Here is a 12,613-nt window from a genome sequence, read left to right as displayed (position 1 = left end):
GAATTAACTGTCCATTTGGAAGAACTGGAGAAAGAACAGCAAACTAATCCCAAAGCAAGCAAAAGGAAAGAAATAACAAAGGTTAGAGCAGAAATAAATGAAATTGAAAACATGAAAACAATAGAGAAAATCAATAAGACCAGAAGTTGGTTCTATGAGAAAATCAACAAGATTGATGGGCCCTTAGCAAGATTGACAAAAAGAAGAAGAGAGAGGATGCAAATAAATAAGATTAGAAATGAAAGAGGAGACATAACTACTGACCTCACAGAAATAAAGGAGGTAATAACAGGATACTATGAACAACTTTACGCTAATAAATACAACAATTTAGAAGAAATGGACAGGTTCCTGGAAAGACATGAACAACCAACTTTGACTCAAGAAGAAATAGACGACCTGAACAAACCAATCACAAGTAAAGAGATTGAATTAGTTATTCAAAAGCTCCCTAAAAAGAAAAGCCCAGGACCAGATGGCTTCACATGTGAATTCTATCAAACATTCCAGAAAGAATTAGTACCTACTCTCCTCAAACTCTTCAACATAATCGAAGTGGAGGGAAAACTACCTAATTCATTCTATGAAGCCAACATCACCCTCATACCAAAACCAGGCAAAGATATTACAAAAAAAGAAAACTACAGACCAATCTCTCTAATGAATACAGATGCAAAAATCCTCAATAAAATTCTAGCAAATCGTATCCAACAACACATTAAAAGAATTATACATCATGACCAAGTAGGATTCATCCCAGGTATGCAAGGATGGTTCAACATAAGAAAATCAATTAATGTAATACACCATATCAACAAATCAAAGCAGAAAAATCACATGATCATCTCAATTGATGCAGAGAAGGCATTTGACAAGATTCAACATCCTTTCCTGCTGAAAACACTTCAAAAGATAGGAATACAAGGGAACTTCCTTAAAATGATAGAGGGAATATATGAAAAACCCACAGCTAATATCATCCTCAATGGGGAAAAATTGAAAACTTTCCCCCTAAGATCAGGAACAAGACAAGGATGTCCACTATCACCACTATTATTCAACATTGTGTTGGAAGTTCTAGCCAGAGCAATTAGGCAAGAAAAAGAAATACAAGGCATCAAAATAGGAAAGGAAGAAGTAAAACTATCACTGTTTGCAGACGATATGATACTATATGTAGAAAACCCAGAAAAATCCACAACAAAATTAATAGAGCTAATAAATGAGTACAGCAAAGTAGCAGGCTACAAGATCAACATTCAAAAATCTGTAGCTTTTCTATACACTAGTAATGAACAAGCTGAGGCGGAAATCAAGAAACGAATCCCATTTACAATCGCAACTAAAAGAATAAAATACCTAGGAATAAATTTAACCAAAGAGACAAAAAACCTATATAAAGAAAACTACAAAAAACTGTTAAAAGAAATCACAGAAGACCTAAATAGATGGAAGGGCATACCGTGTTCATGGATTGGAAGACTAAATATAGTTAAGATGTCAATCCTACCTAAATTGATTTACAGATTCAATGCAATACCAATCAAAATCCCAACAACTTATTTTTCAGAAATAGAAAAACCAATAAGCAAATTTATCTGGAAGGGCAGGGTGCCCCGAATTGCTAAAAACATCTTGAGGAAAAAAAACGAAGCTGGAGGTCTCGCGCTGCCTGACTTTAAGGCATACTATGAAGCCACAGTGGTCAAAACAGCATGGTATTGGCATAAAGATAGATATATCGACCAATGGAATCGAATAGAGTGCTCAGATATAGACCCTCTCATCTATGGACATTTGATCTTTGATAAGGCAGTCAAGCCAACTCACCTGGGACAGAGCAGTCTCTTCAATAAATGGTGCCTAGAGAACTGGATATCCATATGCAAAAGAATGAAAAAAGACCCATCTCTCACACCCTATACAAAAGTTAACTCAAAATGGATCAAAGATCTAAACATTAGGTCTAAGACCATAAAACAGATAGAGGAAAATGTTGGGAGATATCTTATGGATCTTACAACTGGAGGTGGTTTTATGGACCTTAAACCTAAAGCAAGAACACTGAAGAAGGAAATAAATAAATGGGAGCTCCTCAAAATTAAACACTTTTGTGCATCAGAGAACTTCATCAAGAAAGTAGAAAGACAGCCTACACAATGGGAGACAATATTTGGAAACGACATATCAGATAAAGGTCTAGTATCCAGAATTTATAAAGAGATTATTCAACTCAACAACAAAAAGACAGCCAACCCAATTACAAAATGGGAAAAAGACTTAAACAGACACCTACCAGAAGAAGAATTACGGATGGCCAAGAGGCACATGAAGAGATGCTCAATGTCCCTGGCCATTAGAGAAATGCAAATCAAAACCACAATGAGATATCATCTCACACCCACCAGAATGGCCATTATCAACAAAACAGAAAATGACAAGTGCTGGAGAGGATGCGGAGAAAGAGGCACACTTATTCACTGTTGGTGGGAATGTCAAAGGGTGCAACCACTGTGGAAGGCAGTTTGGCGGTTCCTCAAAAAGCTGAATATAGAATTGCCATACGACCCAGCAATACCACTGCTAGGTATCTACTCAAAGGACTTAAGGGCAAAGACTCAAACGGACATTTGCACACCAATGTTTATAGCAGCGTTATTTACAATTGCAAAGAGATGGAAACAGCCAAAATCTCCATCAACAGAAGAGTGGCTAAACAAACTGTGGTATATACATACGATGGAATATTATGCAGCTTTAAGACAAGATAAACTTGTGAACCATGTAATAACATGGATGGACCTAGAGAATATTATGCTGAGTGAATCCAGCCAAAAACTAAAGGACAAATACTGTATGGTCCCACTGTTGTGAATGGACATTCGAGAATAAACTTGAAATATGTCATTGGTAACAGAGTTCAGCAGGAGTTAGAAACAGGGTAAGACAATGGGTAATTGAAGCTGAAGGGATACAGATTGTGCAACAGGACTAGATACAAAAACTCAAAAATGGACAGCACAATAATACCTAATTGTAAAGTAATCATGTTAAAATACTGAATGAAGCTGCATCTGAGCTATAGGGTTTTTTTTTTTGTTTTTGTTTGCTTGTTGGTTTGTTTGTTGTTGTTGTTTTTTACTATTACTACTACTTTTATTTCTTTTCTTTATATTAACATTTTATATCTTTTTCTGTTGTGTTGCTAGTTCCTCTAAACTGATGCAAATGTACTAAGAAACAATGATCATGCATCTATGTGATGATGTTAAGAATTACTGAGTGCATATGTAGAATGGTATGATTTCTAAATGTTGTGTTAATTTCTTTTTTTTCTTTCCGTTAATAAAAAAAAAAAAAAAAAAAAAAAAAAAAAAAAAATAAGGGTCAGATAAACACACAAAAGATGCAGAGGAGATGAAACACAAAGGCATTCATTAATCAACTTCAAGTAAAAATAAATATGTTTACATCAAATGATAGTTCCAAGGGAAAAAAAACTGTAATAAGCTCCCTTTTTTGCATATATACACATACAGACCATACACACTCAAATAAATGTCTCAAAACCATAATTATAATCAAGTCCAGAATATATTGTTACCACTAAACACACACTGATGAAAAACAAGACGATACTGAGTAGGAAGAAACCTCATAGTTGACAATAAAGCAGTCTCAAGAACTTTATTTTATCGAAACCTAATTTCCTTAATCAGAAGTGTGAAAGTTCACATTCCCATTAGTGCCTCCAGAATTTCCAGATTCATTTCACAATGTAAAAAAAGGGGTCTTCCTCCTTAGGATTGCAGGATTGTTGGCAGAAAAAATAAAATAAGAGCCACAGATAACTTCCACGAATTGTTCCCCCCCAACTCGGGAGAAAAGGCAAACACTCACCGCAGAGAGCTGGCTCCATGAAGACCTCAACGGCTTATGGTGAATCACAATTTTCTCATCTGACTTCTGTTCTTTGGGCTCTGACTCCTCATCAGAGTCAATGTCAAGGGCCTTTTCTTTGTAGTTCTGATACAGGACTGCGTTTTCTGCAATAAAAACAAACCCTACATGTCGCTAACTGCTCCCAATCATTATGCTACTTGTTGTAAACAAACCTTCATATTTCCACAACATTTGGTTTCCATTTTGATAAACATCAGGTAAAGAAGCACATGGATTTTGTCACTGAAGAGAAATTACATAAAAGTGATTTTCTCGCTCACGCAGCCCTGTCTCTAATTAGCCCGCAGGGACAGGAGAGGAGCTTGTAAGTAAAATGCCAAACGAAGCAAATTTCTTTCTCTGATCACTACCTATGAATAGAGTCAGGCCCATTAAATCACTGGTTTTTTGGTCAAAATGATCTCACACCCTACCTTTCCATCAAGGTCCATCACCAATTATATACCTACGGGAGCACTGGGGAGTTATGTGTATTTTAAATAGGGTGGTCTAGGAAGGCCTCATCAAGGTGACTTTTAAGACCTAAAAGAAATGAGAAAGTGCAGAAAAAGGACCTCATCAGAGGGAATGGCATGTGCAAAGGCCCTGAGGGAGGAGTGTGCTTGAATGTCTGTATGTATGATGAGCAGCAAGCAGGGCTCTGTGGCTGGAGAAAGATGAGGAAAGGGGAAACCTAAAAAGCCAGCAGGGTGGGGAGAGAGCAGACCATGCAGGGCTTTGCCACAGTGCCATTGAAAGGACTTTTGTTTCTGCTCTGAGTGAGATGGCAAGTGATTGTAGGGTCATGAGGAAATAATGCTCTTACACAAACACATACCTACAAGCTGAAAGATTTATATACGATGTGCTCTGAGAATGGACTGTCAACAGGTACGATGATTCCACCTGAGATTTAGGGAGGGGTCAATGAAGAAAAGTTTAAGATCTGAAAGCTGAGAAGCTAGGGAAACTTAATACCCTTGGAACTGAAGAAGGTCAATGTGGCTGCAACTTGGGTATCTAGTGGGCAAAGGGTGCAAGGTGAATTTAGAGAGATAAGCTAGACAGGCCAGATCAAGCAGGCCTGTGCAGGCCAGGCTGAAGAACTGGATTTTATTCTGAGTACGAAAAAGGACTGAGCTTCACACTGTGAAGATTTCGTTTTATCCTGAATGCAATGAGAATCCACTGAAAGGAAAGATACGATCAGTTGGGAAGAGCAAAACATTGGATAGCCTAGAAGACCAATTAGGATGCTATCAGGGTGGTCAAAATGAAAGATGACGGATACATGGGCTTTTGTGACTTAGGAAAAACTTGGTGATGGACTAGATATGGGGAAATCTGAGTTAAGGATGTTTCCTAGGTTTTCAGTTCCGCTACTGGAAAGCAGGAGACGGAAACACCAGAAGAGACTCAGGTTTAGTGGGGAAGAGAATGAGTTTGCGATACTTTCCCCATCTACCGAAGCAAGCAAACATCTGCCTCTTCTCTCATCTCCTATAGCCTGTTCTGTATGCACTAAGGACTCCAGTAACACCGAAGTCTGTGAAAGAGTTTATTGTCCTCTGATGATCTGCACATGTAAAACAGCTTAAAAAGGTAAAAACCTGGGTTTCCCCTAGCCCTATACTGCCCTTTAAAGTACTGAGTGGCTGGCACATAGAATAGGCCTAACACTGTTGATATGATTTTTCATTCATTCTCGTGACAATGTGGATAACAGCATAACTATCCTCATTTCAAGATGCTGAAACTGGGATTCAGCAAGGTTAAGGTCCTTGCTCAATGTCACTCAACTGATAAGCAGAAGGAGTGGCATAGGATTCACGTCTGCCTGGCTCCAACATCACGGGTTCCCTCCGCTCTATCCTAGGGCATCCCGAGTTGTCATTCATTAGTCATTAACTGGAAGAAGCCTACATTTCGCATCTATATACATATGAAAAGAATTTCTAGAGGCCTCACATTTGAGAAGAGACAGAAGAATATACACAGAAACAGCTCCTTATTAAAGGAAACAACGTAAAGTTACTCATATTGAAGGTCTGTCCTCTGACTTTAAAAAAACTCAAATACTTTAATCCTCTGAGGCAAAAGCCTCAGGATCAACATCAAATCCCAGAAGATGCAAAACTTCTTCCTAAGATGACGATATTAGATAGATGCTCGTTTAGTTCATGTTCATAGCGTGATAGGAGAGGAAGCAAACTGGACTCAATCAGAAGACCTGGGTTGTAAGTGCTGGCTCTGTTACTAGCTGTGGGCTGGTAGACAAGTCACTAAACCTCCGAGAGCCCCCAGTTTCCTCAATTATAAAATCAGAGAAATGGACTTTTGTCCCAACCAACTAAAATACTGTTTCTGGGTTTCTTCTCCTTATGAAACAGTTGACTAGAATTGGGGGAAATGAGTGCGTTTTTATAAATGGGTCATGTTTCAGTGCTCCCATGGGAACTGATTTTTACAAGAACCATATAAGGAGAACTTTTGTAATCACCCAGGGTCATTTATTTTATAACTATAGATGGTTTAACATTAGATTTACTTTCACAGAGATATGCTCTTCTTCGTTATTCTTTAACATCTGAAAAATCCTAGAATTTCAAAGCATGGCAGAAAGTAACCACTCTTCCTGCTACCAGGACTGGAATGGACTGCAGTGGGACAGTTTGCTTCACGCTCTCCTAATAGGCTGAGACTTGAACGTCTATTTACAGAAAGCCACTAATCTGATTAGGGTTTAAACACGTGGTTGAAAGCTCGCTGCTTGTTTTTGAGATCCTTAACAACAATTCTACAAGGGTTGCAGATTCTGTTAGCCCCGAGAATTCTTATTTCCCCAAAGTCGAAATTTGATAAGGAAACAGGAAATCAGGAATGATGATAAAATGTGGAAATATGGGAGAAACAAAATGAAGCCAAAAAGAAATATAAACAAAGGTTAAAAATGACAAGAATCTTTAACTAAAAAAACCTTTAACTTTAACTTGTACTCTTCCTCTTTTTCTGCTTTTTGAGGAAGATGGGGAAAAGTGAGAGAAATAGAGAAGTTTTAAAAATCTCAGGACAATGACTGACAATGTTACCAGCTTATAAACAACATCGTTAATTTAGTCACTGTTGGTATTATCAGTTGAAATTTTAGCTTAGCACAGAACTTTGCACTGTATAATCTGGGAAGGAGTTGGACATTTTCCTCATTTTAAATGTTTTTGCTACTGCAGTTGGATTTCAACTTATAATTGATATTCCATATTGAAATAGCAATAAAAGGCTGGAAAATAAAATGCTTACCTTCCCCATCAAATGTTCCTTGTCCTTTCAGCATTTTTTTCTAAGAAACAAGAAAAGCAAACAAAAAGAAAAGTAAAGCAAACTATGTATGAATGAGCCAAATAGAAAATACAGCGACTTTAAGTAAAAGTACTTTTTGTTGTTGTTACATTCTTTAGGTTTCCAAAAGCTTACAACCAATGATCCCTGGAGCGGTTCACTCATATGACCACTACAATTCACTAAAACAGTGAAAAATAATTTTTAAAAAGTACAATGCCTCCATACTCCATCAAAACAGCTTGAATACCCTCAAGTTACCAACATTTCAGCTCATTTTGCTACTCGTGATTCACCATCACTGTTAAATTGAACTCTGTTATACTTCAGAGATGGAAAAAAAACCACATAAAATGTTATGTAATTTATTTCCTTTAAGACCATAAGGCTCTAAAATAAGACAGGCTTGTCTGTGTATTGCATATGTGACATTTATATAAACTGGTTCCAGTTCTCCGATTAATCAAAAAAAGATGAGGCTGCCAAAGTGAATGCCTGCTCTATTGTGGAGATCTGTCTTGCTTCTGGAGAAGGCAGCACACACATACACACACTCCAAAATATCCCACTCTAGTTTTCCCTTTTAAAAAAAATGTCACATTTGACAGTATTTTAGTAAGTACAGTTCTTGGTCATCATCAGCATAAGCAGGTAATAACACACAGATCGCCCTAACTTGACGGTTTGAGCTACCAATTTGTTAAATCTACTCAAGGATAAATGGGCAGAAAATGGCACTAAAAATATAACCAAAGGCTATGGTGACAGTAACAAGCAACAAAAAAAGATGACAAATTCTCCGTGTCTTTGGTGATCTGGCATTTGTTCTTAAAATTTACATTTTACTTGAATGGCCACCCCAAAAAAGCAATTCAGTAATTAAAAGCAGAAAAAAATCAACCAGGCTAAAATGTGAATCAGTGTTTTCCTTTTCCTACTGTGATGAATTAGTGACCGCTGAATGACACCTCTAAACAAGCAACAAAGAACTTGATCGCAGCCTCTTTTCAGCTATCTGTATTAAAAAGTGCTCAAGACACACTCAGCCAGGACTTAATTGGCCCTAAATTTCCTCTTTTTGTCCCCAAATTTTGCCTCAGCTTAGAAAGTTGAAACACTGAGATGCGTTTCACTTCCTGCCATTAAGGCTGCATTTACCTAAGCTGTGCCTGCCAACAGGAAAGATGGCCAAAAGATAAATGCCTGCAAGTATTTGTAGCAAACAACAAAGTTAAAAGAAAATAACAAAATTCTGGTTTTTTTCTATTCCCCACCCCTACCCCCAAGGCATGCACTTTTGGCTTATCTTGTAGCAGGCGACACTCCTCCTCTTCCACTCTTACCTTTATCCTCCCCAGACTGGAAAACTTCTCCTTGTCTTCCAACACCGCTTTCAGAATTGGCTGGGACATTCTGTTCTTCTTCTTCGAGCTGGTAGGGCTGTCAAAGTCAAAGCCACTGACCACCGCCCTGCGATAGGACGTGGACCGCAAGCCTCTCCGCAGAGACCCGGGGCTGTCCAGGTCGTTCTCAGACTCGCCCTCATCCCCGGCGTGACCCAGAGGCGCGGCAAGGGCTTCCACCAAGCTGCGAACCTTCAGGACCCGCTTGTGGGGCTCCACGTTCTGACTGTTGAGTTTACTTATTTTAATTTCAGAGGCCAGGCTCTTGGGAATGATCTGCTGCTTCCCCACTTTGTGGGCAGCGGGGCTGTTTGTGCTCAAAACCACTGGAGGATTCTCCGCGAGCTCGTTCTCTTGTGAGGTCAGCCTCTGCAGCGGGAGTTTTTGTTCCGAAGCCTTTTTCTGGGGCGCAGGGGAGAGTCTCGAGGTTCCCGGCTCAGACTCCTTAGATCTCCGGCCTGATGGCGAACACGAGCCAGGGGGGTCCTTATCAGGGGCCAGCCCATTCGCAGCGGGCGAGGGCGAGGGGCTGGCGGTCGATCCGGTCGGGTCCTCCTCGGGGCTGCAGGGGGCGGACGCGTTAGAAGTCCGCGGAGGGAGCGGCAGTGACCGCTGCGGCGCAGAGGGGGTCACAGTGCCGTTCGCTGGGAGTTTCGGGGAGCCGCCCGACGCCGCTTTGGGGGCCTGGGGTGACTTGGGCCGTCGGAGTCTGGGAGAGACAGTTCTGTATTCCGGAGACAGCGTCCTCCCATTGGCTACCGCCCTCCGATGGGCGCACAGAAACTGGGGGCTCCTTGGGACCGCCCTGCCGTCCGCGGAGTTGGGCATCTGGGCGGGAGTCTGCGACGCGGCCAGCGTCCCCATGTCCTCCACGGGGAAATCCGTGATCAGCAGCCCGCTCGGGCTCTGGTACGACTGCGGCCTCGGCTTGCCCCGGGCCAGCAGCTGGGGTTGAGGGGTCGACCTCCTCCCCCACAAGGGGGTGACGCCGTTGGTAGAAAAATCCACTTCGCTCTCGCTGTCCATAGTGGGGTCTCGGGCGTCAGCCTCGGGGGAATAGCACCCCCTTAGCCTTGCCTAAAACTGAAATAAGTTAGGGAGCTTTGCCTCCGAACAACCAACCCGCGCACTCAGTGCCGGGAAGACCACGAGCTGCTGCGCGCGGCACAACTGAGCCGCCCTTACCCGCCCTTTCCAGGGCAAAAAACAGCGCCCACCGTGCAACGCGGTCCAGGGCAGAAATCTGGGCTGCCGCCCGGAAGGATTAATCCAGTCACCTTCGGTTCTTTCCCGTGCCCAAATACCACACACAGGAAACGCCGGGTGCAAGCTGATGCACAAGAAACTTGGGTCGAGTTCAGCTTTCATGAGAAACTCTTCGCAGGACGCGCCCCTCCGCCACCGTCCAGCCGCCCGCCCCCGCCGTTGGTCCCCTAGCGATATAGCTGCCTGGCTTCCAGGAGAATTACCTTCGGGTGTATGCAGAGCCCGGGGCCAGGGCGCGCCCACCGCCCCGTGGGTGGCCCGGGTCCGGGACCGAAGCGTGCTGCCTCGGGAGCTCTGAGGAGGCTGCAGCCCAGCACGGCATCGGCCCCGCCCCCAGTATTACCCCGCCCCAGTTTTGGCCCCGCCCCCGACTCGGTCCCCGCCCCCACCCGCCTTTTCCGCGCGGGGTTAGGAGCAGCTGTCTTCCCGCCCTCTCGTGCCTGGAAGCTGCTGGAGCTCCTAGTGTAAACACGTGAACACACCTGACCTGGGAACTGAGCTCTGGGTTCCCAGGCCGGGAGCTGCAGGCTGGTAGCGGCAGCAGCAAAGGAGCTGCGGGTGCGTTAGGACACCGCCGGGAGCGCAGTGTGGGAGGGAGCGTGGGAGCCTTGCAGAGATGCTTCTTAAGAAGCCCTGGGCCCTGGGGAAGCTGCAGTGTTACAACCAAGAACGCGCGGCCAAGTAGGCTGTGTGGAATGCGTGAGCGGAGCTAGTCGCTCTAAATGCAGAGACCTATTCCCCTTTCACCATTAGGATGGCCTTAAAACACAAACCTGATGGCCTAGCTCCCCTACTTAAAATAGCCTTATAACCTAGTTAGATTTATTTGGGTGTGCATGGCATATTTCCCGTAAGATTCACAGTGGCAGCTCCGGGGAGGGGAGCCGGGTGGCTAGGAAACCGAAGGGTTTGGAATAATAATGCTATGATCTTTGGAACTTGTATCTTCTGAACCGTGAATGTTATCTGCTAAAAATAATTGCAACTGAGAGAGAAGCCACAAAAGCTGCGGAGGAAGTGTGGAAGCCAGAAGCTCCAAGCAATAAAACCCAGAAGAGAAGGGAGAGACTAGCAAATGCTGTCATGTGACAGGATTCCAGGATCACTGACAGCCAGTTTTCAAGAAGAAGGTGGAGAGGAAGCCATGGAAGAAGCAAGAAGCTAAAAGCAACAAAACCAGAAGAGAAGAGACCAGCAGGCAGTGCCTTGCCATGTGGCAGAGGAGACCAGGATTGCCAACATCCAGTCTCCAGGAAGAAAGTATGGTCTTGATGATGCCTTGATTTGAACATTTGCATGGCTTCGGAACTATAAGCTTGTAAGTTAATAAATTCCTATTGTTACAAGCCAAAAATAATTAATTGATTAATTAACCAATTAATAAATGCAACATAAACTATGCAAAGTTTAATGGTTTCCAGTCATAGAATAAAATTCAGAAGCTTCTCCATGCTTTTGGAGGTGCTGAATGACCTGCCTAACTCTTCAGCCTAGTTTTCCCCCCATCACTTCCTCCCTCACTATTCTTTGATCAAACATACCTAAAGTTGGTTTTGCCTTGACCTTGGGACTTGACATTCGTTCTGTCAAAAAGGCCTTTCCTGACCTCCTCCTGAATTAGATTACTGCCCTGCTTATTTATTTTTCCAGCCACCTCTTCTCTTCCTTTTCCACGTGTATCACAATTTGCAAATATATATATTAACTTGTGTGTTCATCTGTTTTGTCTTCTTTAGACTGAAGCTGCAAGAGTACAGGGCCCATATTTATTTTGTTTCCCACTCCATATTCCAGGTACATAATGTGCACTTAATAATTATTTGTTGAATGAGTGAATGAATGAGCAATGAGGAGAGGGTGCTCATTGTCAAATAGTAGAAAGTTGGTTATATCTTGGCCAACCTCCTGCTATGTGAGAAAAATAAGGCAAACTTGAGAAGACAAATGATTTTACTGTTTTTGCATGGTCAGGCATGCAAAACAGGAAGCGAAGGGGCGAATGATTTTAAACCATAAGATTTGTAATTGATTCTATTATCAAAACATATGAGCTATTCTCCAAGTGCTCATTCACCATTCATGCACTCAATAGGGATGTAATGAGTGTCTGTTCTGTGCAAGATATGCCTCCTGTTTCTGCCTTAGAAACAATTGTGGGACAATCATTGGAGGTAGGATTAAGGGTGATATTTCTCATGTTTCTTTATATTTTTTCTGTACTTAAAACCCAGAAGAGAACGGAGAGACTAGCAAATGCTGTCATGTGACAGGATTCTGTACAATGAGCATATGTTACTTTGATTAATCTAAAAAAAAAAAATGTTTGTAAACTGGAAGAAAAAGAGTCATGACCTCTGGGGAAAAAAAACCAAAAATTTAAAAAAGGAAATTTACCGAATATTTTGGTTGGAAGAAATATCAATGACTACATACTCATACACACATTTTAATATAGGACATTTCCTGTGCTATCATGAATTATTTTATATCAGGAAAAATATAGTAAATTAATTTCAAAAATTAAACTAATGGCAAATGAAGTGTTTACCTAATTCAGAAGTCAATTTGTGGCTCACATTAAGTTATAAATAGTGATGTGAATGAGGCTGGCTCCTCTTCAAATTACATTGGCTCCAAAAACTAGTGTAACTGGATGTTTGTGAAGA

The 12,613-nt window shown here is 41.9% G+C and overlaps 1 protein-coding gene across 2 annotated transcripts in view; it reads right to left on the bottom strand.

Annotated features, from left to right (window-relative positions):
- The window catches only part of ARHGEF26 (Rho guanine nucleotide exchange factor 26), a 181,717-nt gene extending 171,449 nt beyond the window's left edge, over nucleotides 1-10,268 (bottom strand). For both annotated transcript variants that reach the window (XM_077160830.1, XM_077160829.1), the window contains exons 1-3: nucleotides 8,622-10,268; nucleotides 7,240-7,279; nucleotides 3,901-4,046 (exon numbers count right to left, since the gene is read on the bottom strand). In XM_077160830.1, the coding sequence (XP_077016945.1) occupies nucleotides 3,901-4,046; nucleotides 7,240-7,279; nucleotides 8,622-9,707 (1,272 nt within the window). In that variant the 5' untranslated portion in view covers nucleotides 9,708-10,268. The remainder of the gene's footprint in view (nucleotides 1-3,900; nucleotides 4,047-7,239; nucleotides 7,280-8,621) is intronic.
- Between the last annotated feature and the right edge of the window lie 2,345 nt (nucleotides 10,269-12,613).

The sequence above is a fragment of the Tamandua tetradactyla genome, chromosome 5 (assembly GCF_023851605.1).
Source record: "Tamandua tetradactyla isolate mTamTet1 chromosome 5, mTamTet1.pri, whole genome shotgun sequence".
In the NCBI taxonomy this organism is placed as follows: domain Eukaryota; kingdom Metazoa; phylum Chordata; class Mammalia; order Pilosa; family Myrmecophagidae; genus Tamandua; species Tamandua tetradactyla.
This window is presented reverse-complemented; position numbering and strand designations above follow the sequence as displayed.